The sequence below is a fragment of the Arachis stenosperma genome, chromosome 9, assembly GCF_014773155.1.
Source record: "Arachis stenosperma cultivar V10309 chromosome 9, arast.V10309.gnm1.PFL2, whole genome shotgun sequence".
In the NCBI taxonomy this organism is placed as follows: Eukaryota; Viridiplantae; Streptophyta; class Magnoliopsida; order Fabales; family Fabaceae; genus Arachis; species Arachis stenosperma.
This window is the reverse complement of record NC_080385.1, coordinates 160,413,222-160,432,338: the sequence shown is the minus strand read 5'-3', so window position 1 is coordinate 160,432,338 and position 19,117 is coordinate 160,413,222. Positions and strand designations below refer to the sequence as shown.

At 30.1% G+C, this 19,117-nt stretch overlaps 3 protein-coding genes across 5 annotated transcripts; 2 read left to right on the top strand and 1 right to left on the bottom strand.

The window, feature by feature from the left end:
• Positions 1–2,116: 2,116 nt before the first annotated feature.
• Positions 2,117–2,380, top strand: LOC130950332 (putative lipid-transfer protein DIR1). Its single transcript, XM_057878839.1, has one exon. It carries the CDS (start codon positions 2,117–2,119, stop codon positions 2,378–2,380), a length of 264 nt encoding a protein of 87 aa, XP_057734822.1.
• A 4,317-nt stretch (positions 2,381–6,697) lies between these two features.
• On the top strand, positions 6,698–7,096 carry LOC130950331 (putative lipid-transfer protein DIR1). Its single transcript, XM_057878838.1, has one exon. The coding sequence runs from the start codon at positions 6,698–6,700 to the stop codon at positions 7,094–7,096; it is 399 nt and encodes a 132-aa protein (XP_057734821.1).
• Positions 7,097–9,426: 2,330 nt separating this feature from the next.
• LOC130950437 (signal peptide peptidase-like 2) lies at positions 9,427–17,311 on the bottom strand. Of its 3 annotated transcripts, XM_057878924.1 has the most exons (15): positions 16,899–17,311; positions 16,385–16,546; positions 15,937–16,051; positions 15,047–15,163; positions 14,247–14,401; positions 13,433–13,606; positions 12,938–12,972; positions 12,635–12,791; positions 12,018–12,071; positions 11,829–11,921; positions 11,038–11,180; positions 10,822–10,892; positions 10,562–10,645; positions 10,259–10,393; positions 9,427–9,714 (listed from the first exon to the last, which is right to left on the bottom strand). In XM_057878924.1, exons 1-14 carry the CDS (start codon positions 17,040–17,042, stop codon positions 10,296–10,298), a joined length of 1,602 nt encoding a protein of 533 aa, XP_057734907.1. In that variant the 5' UTR covers positions 17,043–17,311; the 3' UTR covers positions 9,427–9,714; positions 10,259–10,295. The 3 variants fall into 3 exon arrangements, 2 of the variants coding, with proteins under 2 accessions (XP_057734907.1, XP_057734908.1); XM_057878925.1 differs by lacking the exon at positions 11,829–11,921; XR_009073576.1 differs by lacking the exon at positions 9,427–9,714 and having other exon boundaries at positions 10,260–10,393; positions 11,042–11,180.
• Between the last annotated feature and the right edge of the window lie 1,806 nt (positions 17,312–19,117).

Below are 19,117 nucleotides of genomic sequence, written 5' to 3'. Positions count from 1 at the left end.
TAGTATTATAAATATGATTACTAATAGGATAAAATTATGTGATTATTAATAGGATTCAATCTCTAATGATGAAGTTCTTTTAAAATATTTCTCCATTACTAATAGGATAAAATTATAAACCTAAGTTAATTAATTAATAAAATTAATTTACAATTCTACACAAATTAAAAAGTTCAGTATCAAATTATAAATACAAAATTAACAGACATGTGCCATTTAAATTAATTTCCAACGGCAGCAACTAATAATATCTTAAATTCCTAATTCAAAATAACTCAATATACAAAAATAATTAATAAACAAATTAATAAAACTAAATTAGCAATTATATCTTCAGAACAAATTCAATCACAATTACCAAACCAACTATATCAATTATCAAACAATGAAGCAACTAACTAACTAAACAACGAGGCAACTAAACAAGTAGATATCAGTTTCAATGAATCATGAATGTATTAAGAGTCTAAGATTGAAGTACTAAACTCCAGGAGGCAGAACCCAGTACCGATGTGACGGCCAGCGGCAGCAGGCAACGGGATGAAGGTTTCTTTAACGACTGAAGGCTGAATTGAATTAAGAAGAGGATCCTAGAATAAAAAGGAAGAACCAGAAGAGGATTGCTATTTGCTGAAGAAGAAGGAAGAACCAGACACCAAATTGTCGAAGGAAGGAACGCAAAAGAAGAAAGCAGCGACAGAACCACACAAATCACAACCAGTGACATAGAAGAGGAACGTAGTTACGCAGAAAAAGGCAGAACTACCAGATATGGCGCAGCGACGATGCAAGGAGAAACCGACAAATCCACGCATGAGAATAGTGGCGATACAAGGAGAAATCGACGGAGTCACGCGGGAGAAATGATGAATAGGGTAGTGATATCAGCGGAAGTGAACCAGTGACACTGCCATACTGGCGGAGATGTGGAGTGGCGAAAGTAACTCTAGAGTCTAAAGGGAAGAGGTTGGAGTAGAGGAAGAAAATTGGAAAAGGGGAGAAGAAGAAGAGCTAGGGAATTGAGGTGGGGGCAACTGTGATATTTCACTAAGAACTACTCACTACTTTTTAAAAATTTCACCAGGGACAGTTACCCCCACTGTCTTGTGACTACATCTGACTTTGCCTGTAAGAACACTCCAACGCTAAAATAAGTGTTTGTATGATTAGGGTAAGGAAGCGATGTACCTCGAGGAGTAGTAGGTCCCTCCTCTTATATACCTTGTGCTTCGGGTGGGCTCTTTTTGCTCAGGCCCAAGCACTTGGAAGCTTCTGATAGTTGTCCAGGTCGCTTCCAAGAGGTAGTGTTATACATATGAGTCGCCTAAGCTGGTTCGATTGGGTCGATGACCCGTCAGGTCGTCAGGCCGTGTCTAATGAGCCTCCAGTCCTTATTGGGTAGGGCCAGAACAAAAAACATACATTTTTTGTAGGATCCTGTGTTTACAAGGACGTTAGAATCAATCCTCAAAATTAAGGATCAATCATATAATTTAAATTTGTGTAAAATATAGCACTACAACACATGAGGATCGATCTCCATTTTAACATAGGAATTGATCATCTCTCTAAACTTAGATTTCAGCAAATTTGAATTTTCAGTCTTAACACCTTATGCATGATTGGATTGGAACATAATTATAGTTAATGTGATTAAACAAAATATTAATAATTTAATATTTATCTCAATCAAATCAAATAAATAATTAATTATATAACATCTTTAAAATTATTAGTCAAAATATCTAAGATAAAAATTAAAAACAAATTAAAACAAAATAAATTTATTTATTTATTTCAATCGAATAAGATTATTAATGTAATTAATTAATTATAATTAATATAGTAAAATAAATATTAAATAATCATCTCAATTAAATTAAATAATTAATTAATATATTTAAATGAATGAAATAAAATAAATAAAAAATACCTTCCATAAGAGATATTGACCAAGTTTAGAGATACACAATAATGAAATGTGTGGAAAGCAATCTAAAAAACAAGGGCGGTTTTGGGCGATGCAGTGAATTATGCGGTCATATAAGTGCAAAGCAGGAAGCAGTGTTTGACATACACACTTGAAAGTTCAAAGTGAGAGAAGAAGAAGAAGAGGATGGGTTCAAAAACATCATGGTCAATGGTGGCAGTAGCAATAATGGCATTAAGTGTGGTTGCAATGCTTGATGGTAGCATGGCGCAATCCTTCTGCAACACGTCACTTGCAGAGTTGTTCAAGTGTAAGCCTGCCGTGACGCCGCCAAATCCTCCGGCGCCGACGCAAGAGTGCTGCGCGGTGGTGGCAAAGGCGGAGATCGATCTAAACCTCGCCTTTCAGCTCCCTGCAAAGTGTAACCTTTATCTCCCATCTCATTGTTAATGTAAACACACAGTAATAACAATGGATTACTGCTTTCGTTTACTCGCTTCTCACCCTCAACTCCCCTCTCCCTTTTTCTCTTCTCCTTTTTCTTTCTTTTCTTTTATCCTATATATTGTCATAATTTCAATTCAAAAATGTTATTCACACACACAAATCAATCACTCAAATCAACACAAATAAATTCATATATAAATATATATAGTTTAATTTATTTTTAACGTATATTTATATTTTAACATATATTTTATATTTTAAGAGCTAATTTTAGTGTATACATAACATAATCGATTTCAATTTTAGTTTGGTTTTTGTTTGGAGTTAAATAGTTCATGTTTGTTCGATTAACGATTCATGTTAATTCAAATTTAAAATGTTTTGTGACTAAACTAGCACTAATTGAATTAATTCACATCAGTTAAATCTGAGTTGGATCAATTGAGATGATTAAAAACAATTGAATATTTTTTTTTAAAATTCCTCTAAAAGCTATAATAATAATAGTAGTAATAATATAATGCATCATCGATTCAAACTTAAATAAATATCATAATTTAAAAAATTTAGAGTTAGTAGATAAAATTATATATATATATATATATTATTTTTTATTTTTTATTAACATTAGACTAATTGAATTATTTCAAGAACACCTAAATTAATTAGAGTCGAGTTTAATCCAGTCGAAATCTAATTGGATTTGATTGTATCCAATTATCCGCCAGGTCTAAAACTAATATAATCGACTTTGATTGAATAATTGGGTTATTCATACCTAGTGACAAATTTAAAAAATTTATAAAAAAACTAAATTAAACAAAACAATGAAAAATAAATAAATGATATATATTATAAAAAATATTAAATACTAATGATTTTATTTATATTTAAAAAGTTGTTTAACTTTAGGTAATTAATTAAATAAATTATTATTATCATTTGTTTTAAATTTATATAATATAATATAATAATTTTTATCATTGTATTAATATCTAATAATATAAATAATTTTTACGCAACATTTTTTTTTTTGAAATATCGGGGCAAATAAATTATTACCATAGGAACAATTATCTACATATACATATATACTTGTCATTGGTTTTTGAAAAACTCAACAAGAATAATTACCCCACATAAGTATATATAGATTCGTTCTTGTCCGTATCCGTAAACACCCATAGACTTTAAAATAATGTTTATTTAACATTCATATTCACCGGTAATATAAAAACGATAGCACACATTACCGAAGATATAAATACAATAGCACATGCCTACGGATTGTTGATGAGAATCAAATAAGATGTTGTCATATATATAATTTAATTTTTAAAATTTTACACCTAGATGATGTTATAGTAAGCGAATTTTATAGTGACAATAAGTCAATAACCAAAATTTCAAAAAATAATGGGGATATTTTCATTATTTTGAAATTAATAATTACAAATAACCAAATTTTGGACGGTGAGATGAGTTCATATCTCAGTAAATATGTCTATATAACAAAACTTGTACATTAATTAAGAAAAAGTGATATAGGGACACTTTCAAGAGACTTACCTTTTCCTTTTTTAAAAAACAAATAATCAGCACATTTTAAAAAAATGAAAAAACAATACTATAAGTCAGCAGAAAGAGCATTCGTTAATTTTTGATTAATCAAAGAATACAAAAAAAATTGTTAAGTGTTCTTGTGAATCCTTAATATTATCATTTCTCGTGTTCGTTGATTTGTCGAAAATTCTGAACCTTGAGAATGGAAGAATGAAAAGGAGTGACTCCTTTTATGATGGGATTTCGGTATTTCTTCTTTCGATCTATTTTTCGTTTGCAACGGATTCTTAATCTGCGTGGATGTAGATAAGAGAGTAAGCGTCAGTTCGATTGCGCTCATCCTCCCTCTTGGTATTTTGTTGGCCTTCTTCCGATTTCTTTGACGGGGATCAGATGCGTGAATAGCTCGGATGAGCTTCTGAGCGTGAGCAAGAGTTCTAGCTGTGCTCGGGATAGTAACAATTTTTTACCGCCAGTTTTTTCTATAGGTTCTGGACCATGTGCCTTGGCCCTTGCATGATTCGAGAGCTATCACTACTGGTACCACCAAACGGGAGCTTTTTTTGGAGATCGAGCATGGGAGTGGCTAGTGGGGGATTCTAGGCGTTCCCTAGATGTTCCCGAAGTTACTCAGCTCCTAAAGTGTCCCCCTAGATGCCCGGTAGCGCCTTCCTTCCCTTGTACCTCTTCCGGACGAGGGATAAGCTCCGTGTTCCGCTCGTGTCAGGCCCCCACAGACGGCGCCAATGTTCGTTTGCTCGTTAAGTTCGGTCGTGGATCGAGGTGGTCGATTACAAGAAACGGTTGATGAGGGACGAGACCTGAATGCGAATGGCCACGGGCAGGAGAGGTCCACGAATTGTCGGTTGGATAGTGGGCGAGGCCACATGGAAAGACACTCCGATGCTAAAGTAAGCGTCCGTACGAAAATGCAGCTAATTAGGGTAAGAAGGTGACATATTTCAGGGAAGGATAGGTCCCTCCCCTTATATACCTTGTACTTTGGGTGAGACCCTTTTGCTCCAGCCCAAACGGTTAGAAGCTTCTAATAACTGTTCAGGTTGCTCCAAGAAGGTAATGTTACATATGGGTCGCCCTATCTAGTTCGGATCGGTGACCCGTCGAGTCGTCAGCCCGTCGAATGGACCTCCAATCTTTGTTGGGTTGGGCCAAAACAAAAAACATACGTTCTTGGTAGGATCTTGTATCTACAAGAATGTATAGGATCGATTCTCAAAATTAAGGATCAATCATCTAGTTTAAATTTGTATAAAATATAGCACTCCAGCACATAAGAATCGATCCTCCATTTTAACATAGAAATTGATCCTCTTTAAGCTTAGATTTAAGCAAATTTGAATTTCAAGTCTTAGCGCGTTATGCATGATTAGATTGGGTTCTACTCCCATCATTCATTATAAACAAATTAAAATAATCATAACACGGCTCATACTCATCTTCAATCATATATTTTTGAAATCATTAAGTAAAAATTATTTTATTTTGATTAAAATTTAATTTTAATTTAAAAGATAAACTTAATTTACTTTTGACAAGTGAAAAACTGAAGTCCTGCACCTAAACTTTATTGGTTGGACTTCTCCTTGTTATTAATATTTGTTGCATACATGATTTATTTCTTGATGAATATGTGTTTAAATTTAATGCAAGAATAATCTTATAAAAATATATTTTTAATCCGTTGTAAAACGGTAAAAACTTTTTACATCGAATTTTTAATAAAAAGTTTTTTCTTTCAAAGTTACTCATCAAACTTGTATCATATCATATAATATATGTCATGCAATGATATTTTTATTTATCTTATAGTCAATTACGATATTAGGTTAAAGTCAAACAAAAGATTAAGTTCGTTGTTTTTTAAAATGCTAATTATCTTACGTATGAAAATTACATGTTGTCAGTCATCAAAATACATAAATATACATATGGTGCAAGATTAAAAAATGCATTCAATTAAGATATCATATCTAACATATGTGAATCTTTAGCTTTGGTATTTTTTCTATTTTTTTTTCTTGATTTAGAACGTCATTAAATTTTCCTATGTAGCAATGGGCTCGTTTCAGTATCATAACTATTTGCCAGCTGCTACCACAACTTTATTCTTTCCTTAAAATTTGGATTTTCTTACGCAAAAATGCATTTTTATTTATTGCTAGTTCTCTCTTTGATGCTGGGAATAATAAAATATGGTTCAAAGAATAAATAAAAATATCAACGCATTATAATTTTTTGGTTCAATAAAACAAAATAAATAATATCTTATAAATATGTTATATAAAAATTATAACACTTTAAAAAATATGAATCAAAATACATAAGATGGAAAAATTAATATAAATTAACGCAAAATAAATTCATTCATTTCAGTCGCATCAAATAGTTAATATTATTGATTAGTTATAGTTAATGTGATCAAACAAAATATATGAATAATTTGATATTTATTTCAATAAATCAAATAAATAATTAATTATATAACATCTTTAAAATTATTAGTCAAAATATGTAAGACAAAAAATTAAAACAAAAATCGATTTATTTATTTCAATCGAATAAGATAATTAATGTAATTAATTAATTATAATTAATTAATACATTTAAATGAATGAAATAAAATAAATAAAAAATACCTTCCATAAGAGATATTCAGCAAGTTTAGAGATACACAATAATGAAATGTGTGGAAAGCAATCTGAAAAACAAGGGTGGTTTTAGGTGATGCATTGAATTATGCGGCTATATAAGTGCAAAGCACGAAGCAGTGTTTCACATACACACTTGAAAGTGAGAGAAGAAGAAGAAGAATTGAAAAGGATGGGTTCAAAATCATCATGGTCAATGGTGGCAGTAGCAATAATGGCATTAAGTGTGGTTGCAATGCTTGATGGTTGCATGGCGCAATCCTTCTGCAACACGTCACTTCCAGAGTTGTTCAAGTGCAAGCCGGCCGTGACGCCGCCAAATCCTTCGCCGCCGACTCCAGAGTGCTGCGCGGTGGTGTCAAAGGCGGACTTGAAATGCCTTTGCGGATTAAAGAATAGCCCCTTGGTGCCAACTTTGGGGATCGATCTAAACCTCGCCTTTCAGCTCCCTGCAAAGTGTAACCTTTCTCTTCCTCCTCAATGTTAATGTAAACACAAACTACTCAATAATCAATACTATAGTAATAACATTGGATTACTGCTTTTGTTAACTCTCTTCTCACCCTCAACTCCCCCTCCCTTTTCTCTTCTCCTTTTTCTTTCTTTTCTTTTATCCTATCCTAGATCATAATTCCAATTCAAAAATGCTATTCACACACATAAATCAGCCACTATAATTAATCGGCAATGAATTTGTATATAAATACATATATAGTTTAATTTATTTTCAACGTGTATTTATATTCTAATAAGTATTTTATATGGGTGTAACGAATTTTAATGACTAATTTTGATATATACATAATATAGTCGATTCTAATTTTAATTTGGCTTTAATAGAGACGTTTACGGTTTGAATTGGTTTTTATTTGGAGAAAAATCATAATCAAATCGATTAATGGTTTATTTTAGTGCGAATTTAAGATTTTTTGTGACTGAATTAAAACTAATTAAATTAATCCACGTCGATTAAATCTGAGTTAGATCAGTTCAAATGATTAAATATTCAATAAAAATAAAATTTAAATTTTTTTTAAAAAAAATCCTCTAAAAACTAATAATAATAATAATACAATGCATTATCGATTCAAACTTAAATAAATATCATAATTTAAAAAGATTTTAGAGTTAATAGATAAAATTGTATATATATTATTAGATTTTATTTATTATTTTTAATTAATATTAGACTAATCGAGTTATTTCGAGTTCTACAATTCCAAAACCAATACCTTATCTGATTAAGGTCGAATTTAATTGGATCAAATCTAATTATATTCGATTATTTGTCGGATTTAAAACTAATATAATCGATTTTGGTTGGAGAATTGGGTCATCTTTACCCAATGATAAATCCAAAAAATTTTAGAAGTGGCGACAAAATAAATAATAATATAGCAAAAGAATAAAAATTATTACTATCAATATATTTAGATATTTAAATCTTAGAATATATTAATTAGTCAAGTTTCTAATAAATAAATGTAATTAATATATCTAAAAGTATATTAATTTAAAAATATTTTTTTATTTTAATATTTTGATAATATTACATAAGTAATGCATATATTATTAATACTAGCACTTAGTCAAGTATCTAATATTCATCAAATTATATTTTTATTATTTTTTATGTAAAATAAAAAGGAATTATAATTCAATAGCTAAAAATTTTCTAAAGAGTATAACTCGAATGAACTCATTTAAAGTTTTTACTATTTTTTTGTCTAAATTTTCACTAAAGTTACGTGAGAGAGACAAAAAACTTATAAAAAAAAAAGTTTAAATCAAACCACCACAATTCTTTGTATACGTAGGTATAGGTAAAATATTATTTTTTCTATTAAACAAATATTCAAATAATTTTTTTATATTTATTTGTAAAATTGACATTTTATAATATTATGGTAAAAGAATTTTCGATGAAAATAATATTATATATATAAAAAAATTAAATTAAACAAAACAATAAAAAGTAAATAAATAATATATATTATAAAAAAATATTAAATACTAATAATCTCATTTATATTTAAAAAGTTGTTTGACTTTAGGTAATTAATTAAATAGATTATTATTATTATTTGTTTTAAATTTATATAATACAGTATTAATATCTAATAATATAAATATTTTTTACATAACATTTTATTTTGAAGTATCGGGGCAAATAAATTATTACAATAGGAACAATTAGCTACATATACATATATACTTGTAATTGGTTTTTTAAAAACTCAATAAGAATAATTACCCCCACATAAATATTTATAGATCTATCCGTCTTAATCCGTAAACACTCCAAGACTTTAGGGTGTGTGTGGTTCAAGTATTATTTTGTTACAAAGATTTCATTTTCATGGGAATTAAAGATACCCAAAGGGAAGGTGGGAATTGAAATGATAGTATTTTAATTTCCGGGAATCAAACTTGCTTAGGAATAGTTTTTCAAACTTTGAACCAAACATGAGAATATGATATTCCCATCTTAAAGTTCCTAGGAATTAAGATAATGTTTATTTAACATTCATATTCACCGGTAATATGAAAACGATAGCACACATTACCAAAGATACAATAGCACACGCCCACGGATTGTTGATGAGAAACAAATAAGATGTCATATATATAATTTAATTTTTAAAATTTTACAGCTACATGATGTTATAATAAGCGAATTTAATAGTGACAATAAGTCAATAACCAAAATTTCAAAAATTGATGGGGATATTTTGAAATTAATTACAAATAACCAAATTTTGGACGGTGAGATTAGTTCATATCTCAGTAAATATGTCTATATAATAAAACCTGTACATTAATTAAGAAAAAGTGATATAGGGCCACTTTCAAAAGACTTACCTTTTCCTTTTTAAAAAACAAATAATCAGCACATTTAAAAAAAAGCAATGAAAACAACAATACTATAAGTCAGCAGAAAGAGCATTCGTTAATTTCTGATTAATCAAAGAATACAAAAACAACAAAAAATGGTTATCGAAACCCAAAAAAGAGTTGGCTGTACACTTTCCAAACCATCGTACATATAATGCATTGTTCCCAATCTAATCCCACTGAGTTCAGTGCCATTTCCCATGCAATGATCTGTTAAAAAATCAATATTTTCAATTAAAAAATTTTGGTCAAATATAAAATTTTATTAGTGATTGATGAGATAAATTTGAATATAAATCCCACAAAAATGTACACTATCTAATTCATCAAGTTATAGTTAGAGCTTGTATGGGTGAGCTTCTAAAAAAAGATCTTTTTTTGAATTATCTTTTTTTAAAAGATCTTATGAAAAAGTAAAAGTAATTTTATGTTTGGGTATCTCATGTAAAAAGATCTTTTTATCTATCAATTATATTTGGGTATAACAATATAAAAGTGTTTATTTATTACATGAAAAATATCTTTTTTTAAAGAAAAAAATATTTTTTAAAAAAAGATGTAAATTACAGCTTCTCAAAAAAGATGTTTTTATTATTTTTTTAGTGCTTTTACTTTCACTACTATAAATTTGCCAAACACGCTAAAAAATAAAAAAAAGATCTTTTTTCATTAAAAAAAATCTTTTTTTATCAAAATAATGGCGTCCAAACAAGCACTTTAAGGTAAAAAAAAAAATTGAATTAAGAGCATTTACCCAATTAGACAGTGATTGATTTACTGTGGTCGGTCATTTACACTTCTGGAGGCACTTTGGAGGGAGGCAAGTTTGGTTTGTAATCCCAAAGACTCCTCATTTCTCCTCTTATACTTCCCAATATGACAGCCGTACCTATTCAATTTATTTATTTGATGTTGAATTAAATTGCATCTGAGAAAAACTTTCACAGATAAAGGGCATGAGTTAAATTTAAAGATTAATGAAGTGAACCACACACCAATCTAATCTAATCTAAGTAGTAATCACTACTACAACTACTACTACTACTAATTTACTTACCTAAGGTACATGGAACAAGGTAGAGAAGTGCTGGTTGTCCATGACCCTTCATCAAGTATAGCCCAAGATATGTTAGGAAAAGGCCTGAAAAAGGGATCATCAGATTGTAAGAGAATAAATTAATAAAACTATTCATTTTACAGTCTGCAAACACTATTGAAATTATCATCTTTTATCAATAAATAAACAGTGCAGCTTATGATATGATATGATACTGAAAACTATGTTTCCAACTAAAAATAGAATTAAAAAGTACTTACCGACGCCATAGCCAATTACCAACCAAAGAAAATATCCATTCACTGACCTCTTGTTGTTCTCTTTGTCAAATCTGATACAATCAGAAGCCATAATAAACACATTAAATCTAATCCAATATGCATCTAATTCTATGCTATTAAGAGATAAATGCATGTTTTCAATTTTGTAAACCTTCGCTTCGTTTCAAGTTGTCAACAAAATAAGGAACTCAGTACCTACGAGCAAAGCAAACAAGCAAGCCAGGGAAGAGAATATCTCCAAATCCAATCATGTCATAACCTTTCCAAGGATCGTGTGGACGAGGGAACCTCAAAAGCATAGGAATTGCTTCCCCACCAGCCTTGTCACCTCGAGCAACCTAGATCACATTATCAAGTGCATTTATAGAAATATAAGAAGCTCGTCTCAGCAATCGGAATGAGTATGCATATAATGAGTTTTGTTAACTAGTATTTTTAAGGACACTAATTAAAGATACAAGAAGTTAAAAAGAAAACAAAAGTAAGATGTTTTCAAATAAAAGGTGAGAAATAAATCTTGGTCTTGTAACTTTACCTGGTCAGCGATTTAAATGTCAAACCAGTTTTTTTAAAGAATTACACTTCATGATTTAGCATTAACTATATATGTAAATTGTAAAATTCAACATAATAATGCTCGGTGGTGCAAGTTTCACCTTGCCCGAATTGCTCCAACATGAAAACAAGGAAGCGGTTTTTGCTGTTCCTTTCATATCACCCTTGATTTTTGCAGATCTCAAAATTCTGCTTGGTTAGAGTAAATTCTGTACCGCATTCATGCTCTTTTTTTTTTGTGCCTTGTTTAGCATTACTCAACATCCAATTAACAAGTTTATTTTTTTCACTATCACAATTAAGTACATCTCTAACTTGTTGCAAAAGAAAGGAACAAAATGAGTTAAGGAATATGATTTGAGATGCAAATGCAATGAAAAAATCCCAAAGAGGGTTAAAAAGGAAACTTTACTGATAAAACGATGACTTACTGTAATCATAACACTCTTATGGAATATCACTGGAGATATGAACACCCAAAAGATGTCGTATACAAATGCACAACAAAGAAGTACAGTTGCAACCTATCATTTCAGATGCATAATGCAAATCATGAGAACGGATATAAAAAGGACTGTGAATAAAAGGAGTAAGGAAACACAAGCAATCAATATAGCTACCTTAATATTAGGTAATCGTGCCAACTGCAAGATTGTTATCATCAAACAAATGCCCTGTCAAGAATAAAGCCAAACTTTTTAAGCAAATACCAAAAGTCAATTGAACTACTTTGTACCACTGATTGGAAACAACCATTCCATTTTTCATTACAATGCTACAAAATGCTTGCTATGGGAACCAAACAAGATTCTCAGTTTGTCTGACACAAGCACAGACACATGATTTTGTTACATACTCATGTATGCATTCATGTATGTGTGTGTGCGTGTGCGTGTATAAACATGCGATTGCAATTAAAATGCATGTGAAAGTTCCACACGGAATATGAAAATGAGTACATTAACACTAGGAGCAGAGCGAGAACTATAATAAACCATTGTAATTACTGGAGTTTGCGATCCAATCCAATCCAAATTGTAGTTTAGATTGAATTAGATTAGCAGTTTTGATTGGATTTGAAGATAACTAATTGCTACTTTCAGCCTTATTCCTAAAACTAATTTTCTGCATTACTTACAAATTTTCAAGAAAGAAGACTGAAATTCAACTGGTTAGCATCATGAACAATAATTTTAAATGCTTGCTTGTTAAGCAGGTGCTATAGCCTAGAACTTACAAGGACATCTTGGCCGAACCATGAATATGACTCCCGCCGATTAACAATCCATAATACCGCAAACGCCACACATACTATAAAAACTACTATTGAGAAGATAGAACTCTTCCCAAACATAGGTACCTTCACTATATTCCGTCCAAGTTTTGGAAATACTCTGCTCATACAATTGAAAAATAGATATGAGAAATCAGCATAACACAAAACATGTAGAAAGAATGCCTTTTTTTTTCTTATTGCTAGATGGAACAGTAGTTTTTTTTTCTTTGGTTGCGAGGAAGAAATTTATTCAAGCCAGTATACCTTAAAACGAGGCTCACAATACAATTGTGCATCCCCTGAAAATTATTGCAAACGTCAATTACTGAAAAGAGGAATTTGGCAGTTTAGATCATCTAAAACCCAAAAAATTTAACTAGTTATATTCATTATTATGGTTTAGATCATTATTAAGTACTCTCTGATGTATTTTATTAACTGCAATGTTAAATTAACTTTTATTAGAGAGAAGGGAATATATAATTAAAGGCAGAAAAGATAATTTACAGAGAAGAGAAAATTATAATATTTAGGAATATGGCAAAGCTTCTCAAACATGTTTGCTCTAACTTTCCGCCCTCTTTTTTCACATTTCTAAACTTGTTTCTCCAACCCAGAAAGTCCAATATAGCATTGTCTTAATGGTGAACAAAAATAGGGAAACAATATGCTTTGATACACACCAAGAAATATGATCTTTATTTTTCCTTAAAAAATGGCAATGGTAGTAGAAAATTCTACAGAAATGAGCTACATTACCTCAACACCACCAATGCAGAAAAGTACAATCAGCACCCAGATAAACCAAGACGACATGAAGAAAAATAGTAGCACAAGAAAAGTGGATGCCGAAATGACAAAGATAATAGCACCCTTTGTGTCTATGTTAACAATGTCCTCCTCATCTTTCATTGTTTCGGATTTGAAAGATCCCTAGACAAATGTTAAGTTATATCACATACGCAAAGTTGACAAGCTAAAAGATGTATTAAACATGAACCAAAACTAAATTCTATAATTAGTAAGGATCATAAGAAGATGAAGAACGATATTTATACTCAATCTTAGAATTCATTTCTCCCCCCTCTTTTATCTATCTAAACAATAGATTATATTCTATCTACAAATAATGCTATACTCCCAAGTTAAACTCCAATAGTTAACTAATTAAAATGATTAGCAGTTGGTTAATTAATAAATTGTGGTTGAATTTAAAAGAGAGTCTAATTTTTATGTACTAAATATTAAAAGTGTAAAACATTTTACAAAGTCATCCTATCAATTTTGTTCTTTTAGATGATAATTCATGCGTGGGTGTGAAAAATTGTTATTTTTACTTAAATGACAATATGTAATTACACGCATGTTTAAGACATCCTCAGAATGACAAATTTGAGTTTCTGAAATCAACATATTCTGATATCTTTCTTGAAGCATTAGGTCATTTTTAGTCAATGGAAGTGTGCTTTTGCATAAAGACAATAAATTACTTTAATGTGGATTAAAAACAGAAGTACAACAAATTGAACTACGTATGATACTTTGAGGTAGAGATAGGGTTGTATGGGGAAACCTTGGGAGACAATTCATTGTAGCGTTCATCACAATCAGCAGCTGTTATATCTGCCCATGTTGAAGCGCATATAACTGTTCCGACAGCCATCAACCACAAAACTGCAACTGAATAGTCTAAAAGTGGGCGAGTTGGAGCATATATCGAAAGTTCCACTGCAATGAACAACTCATAATCAATTTACCATCTGTAAATCACGTGAAAATATCTTTAGTCTGATCAACAATGATAATTGAACCCAAACTTATGGATTCAAGATATAAGCACCACATCTTTTAGCCATTGATCTCATATAGGGATTGACTTATGGACCTCACAATGTAAGATCATCTGGTACTAAGGTTTAGACATCAGCATCTCAACTGTCAACAACCATAAAAAATTGAAGGTTGAAATGCTGGTGCCTAAACTTTGAAACCGAAAAATGGGTTCAGCTATCATTATGGATTTATTGAATGGTGATACTAATATTGGCAACAAAACATAGAAAAAGGAGATTAAATGATGTAAAAAGGTCTTATTTTGTGGAAAGTTATGAAACTTCATCCCTAAGTTTAACTTGTGTTTGTGTTTCCCAATGACAAGCATTAGAACTAAACTTTAATATCTAAATAAATCATCATCATCATAGGATATTAAGAGCTTCTAAGAATAAACCATCCTCGCACAAATTTTACCACAGCTAAAAGAAATTACACAATTTTCTTGCATCCTAGATCCGTACAACAAGATTTTCACAAGTTATCTTTCTCAAACATGATAAAACTAGACATAAAAGTTCTACGAGTTGTAGCGCTGACCTTTCTTTCCAGATGTCAACTCATTGTCGAGATCATCTCCTGCTGTCTTTGATATCATTGCAACTGGGATTGAAATGTCTACTCTAGAGCTATTGGAACACTCCATTGAGAAAAGGTCTGCCAGAAAATAAAAAGATGGATTTTTGTCGAAATATGACCATGAACATAAAACTTTATTGACTATGACGGATTAAAATTCATGGGAATACAGAACAAGTCAACAATTGCTGTAAAGTTCCAATCAATAAATTACAAATGTTTCCTCTATATCCAAGAGTGACATTAAACTCTAACAAGGCCCATGGAATAGATGAGTAAAGGTCAAGATCCATCAGTTAAATGAGAAAATATGATAATAAAAATTTGAAAAGAAAATAAGTTGAGGTTTTTCTAACTTGAATTGCATGGGATCACTCACATGCATCAAACGTTCCATCTTCAAATAAAATAATTCATAAGAAAACAACAATGCTACTTAGCGTAACTTTATATAACCCAAAACATTTTATTTTATCTTATCTTATTTTTAATTTGGGTTCCATATGACCTTTATACATGTAAATAAGCATGAAATAAGTAGAACAAATGATGACGCAAGCTAGTTTTTATATATAATTTCATTGTGCGACTCTGATATGTTCATCGGTTAATATTGTTTGTTTGTAATGGGATTAGGTTTCTGTGTATGTAGAGCTGATGTATTTAGAGTTTGTTTCAGTTACTTAATATGTTGAACAAATTAATCTGTCTAAAGGATTCTGTATGGGGGTGTGCAAAGCAGTCTAGTTTACTACTCATATAACAACCTAATAACAACATATGCCATATTCATCATATTCATATACACAATATGTAACTAGCAGACACCATACAAATTTGAAGAAATATACCGTCCGACTCATTTAGGACCAATACGGCAACTGCACCTGCTGCCTGTGCAATTGCAGCTTTAGTTGTGAAGTCGCAAGTACCACGCTGACATAAAGTTACTGATCCAACAAGTAACTGCAAATTAAAATTAGTATAATCAAAGAGGAGTAAATCACTAATTTGGCTCTTGAACTCTTAGCTCGCTAACAAAGTAGTCCTTAAAGATTGACAATTATCCCCTCACATCTAAAAAATTGATTTTGCTTGACTAATCCACCCAAAGTGAGGACCAATTTGTCAGCAAAATAATCTTTCAATTGTCGACCCTTTTGGAGTGTATCATAGGATTGATAACAATCTTTAAAGAACAAATTTCTCAAGGAATTAAAAACAAGGCTTAATTAATTATTGGAAGCTAAGCATGAGGGGATGAGAATATAATCATAAAGGAAACAATGATCGAAAAACCTTAGTAATTGGTGGGACACAACAGTCTCTAGGATCGGCAAAAACAACAGGAGATTTGGGACTCTGACTGACTTCCTTGGGAAACTGAGCACCAAACATTGCACTCATGCCACCGTACCCGGAATTCACAACATTGCCATCAACCCAATGCTTCATCTTCACCTGCATTATGTTCATATACATATATATATATTTTACAAACATGCATTCATCAGAGATCTCAAATGAAGATTTTCATATGTTGATATGAAAATGATAGCTAAGAATCGTCCATGGTTTCGACATGTTTGACCACATTGCTTATTAATAATACATGTCAATGTTTTAGCTATCTTCTTCAAGACATTTTCATGTGATACCTTCATCAAAACTATAACCTAACGATTGCGGAATTCAATAGGAAAAATATTATGAATCAGTTACACTAGATAGCTACCAAACTCACCTAAACCTTTTTGTATCAAAAAAATAAATAAATAGAGCGACGAAATGAAGAAATATTATATTTTGTTACCAATTGAACATCTTTAGCGCAGGATGGATCGAGTTTTGGAGCATCGTCGGCGGCGTCTCCGAACACGAACAAAAGAAGCGTGATAGCCACCGCAGCGACCGCACTATATGAAGAATGATAACAAAAACAAGACGAAGAGGCCATTGTTTAACTAAGATGTTAATATTAATTAATTAATCAATAATATTGATTTGCCACCTCCGATTCTGAATGAACAAAAAAAATTGAATTAGGGGGGTGGGTGTGAAAGAGAGGCTTCGTTCCTTTGTCTAACTCGCTCATTATCTCTCTCTCTTTTCCTCTTCTATCTCTTTCACGCACGCAGTTGAGAATGGCTTTTCATTTGTTGGGTGCCTCTCTCTCCCTCTCTTCCTCTCATCGTTCATGGCGCGAACAAACAGGGATTTCGTCGTGTTTATCTTGTTGAATTGTCTTTTTCGTTGCTACACTATCAACCGTTATTTCAAAAATAAATTGCACTAAAATATTTATTAGATTTTTTTAAATAAATAATTTAAATATTTTATTTACGGATATAAATAATTCTAAATAAGATATATAAAATTTGAAAAAATACACCTATCTCAAATTTAATATATCTCGTTTATTAGTTTACACCGTAAATAAATATATAAAAAAAATAAAAAAATTAATAAATATGTTACAAATTATCAATATTTGTAAATAAAATATTTAAATTATTTATTTAAAAAAATTCTAAGTTATTTGGATTACAAAAGAAAACCAAAAAACTCATGGTTAATTTGCTGAGAAAAATATATTTTAAATTTTTTAACTACAAATATAATTTTAAAAAATAAAATATTTTTTATTTTTGAAATTTAGTTATGTTACATTAATTAGATACTTTTTGTAACTTTTTATTTTGTAAATGTCCAAAAAATATTTTAAGATGAAAAGAAAATCTATAGGTCAAACTTTAGTTTCATGCTTTTATGAATTTTTTAAATAGTTATTTAAATATTTTTTTATAAAATTTTGAATTAAATATATAAATATTTTTTGTATTTGTTATTTATGAAAAAATTATCATTTTTATTATTTTTATCATAGTTTCAATATTTTTAAGAATATTTTTAATGTTAATAAATTTAAAAAAAATTATTGAAAATTTAATAATTATTGAAAATATTAGTAATGATTTATTCAACTTACTTATGGAAAAAAAAAACAAAAAAAGTTGAAAAAAGATATCTAGATCAACTAAACTTCAACAACCACCGGGCCTTGCTTAACGACTGGTTTATTTGTGAATTGAGTTAGGTTTACTTGATACTATTTTAAGTATTCACCAAATCTGTTATTTCTTAAGAAATTTGATTCATCTCTTAATTTAATTAAGTTCATTTGCATGTAGAAATGAATTGAAATGTGCTTTTCTTGTTGATTGAATATTTATCACTTTTTGTTCAAATCTAAACCGAATTCGGTTCATTTGTGAATTGAGTTAGATTCGCTTGATGCTACTTCTAAGTATTCACCAAATTTGTTATTCCTTACAAAATTCGGTTCATCTCTTGGTTTAATTGAGTTCATTTGCATGTAGAAATGAATTGAAATTATTTTTCTTGTTAATTGAAGTTTATTACTTTTTATTCGAATATGAACCCAATTCGTCTCATTTGTGAATTGAGTTAGGTTCACTTTATACTATTGTTAAGTATTCACCAAATTAGAACTAAATTTGGTTCATTTCTGGATCCAAATGAACCTCAATTAAAAGAATGAAAAGAAAAAACGCAGCAACAACAACAACAATAAAAGAATGACGATTGAGTGAAAACAAGCGAAAAAGAAGAAGGAACGCGAAAAAAAGAAGATAAAAGGCGAAGAAGAAGGAAGAACGCAAAGAAGAAGAAGAAGAAGAAGAAGGAATGTGAAGACGGAAGGAAGAAAGTAAAGAAGAAGAAGGAAGAATGCAAAGACAAAGACAAAAACATAGAAGCGTTATTGAAACGCACATGTGTGCATGCTGAAAATAATTTTTGTTGAGTTTGAATCTACTTGGTTAGACTTAAATACAAAAATATTTAGATGTATAATTAAACGGTGTTGTTAATGAAATTTTTTGCAAATTTAGCTAGTATTTAAATTTATTCAAAAAAACTCAACAAAAAAAAAGATATTATAGTATAGTGTAATATATTTGTATAGATTTCAAAACAATAAATATTCAATTATATATTTGTTTTTACTTA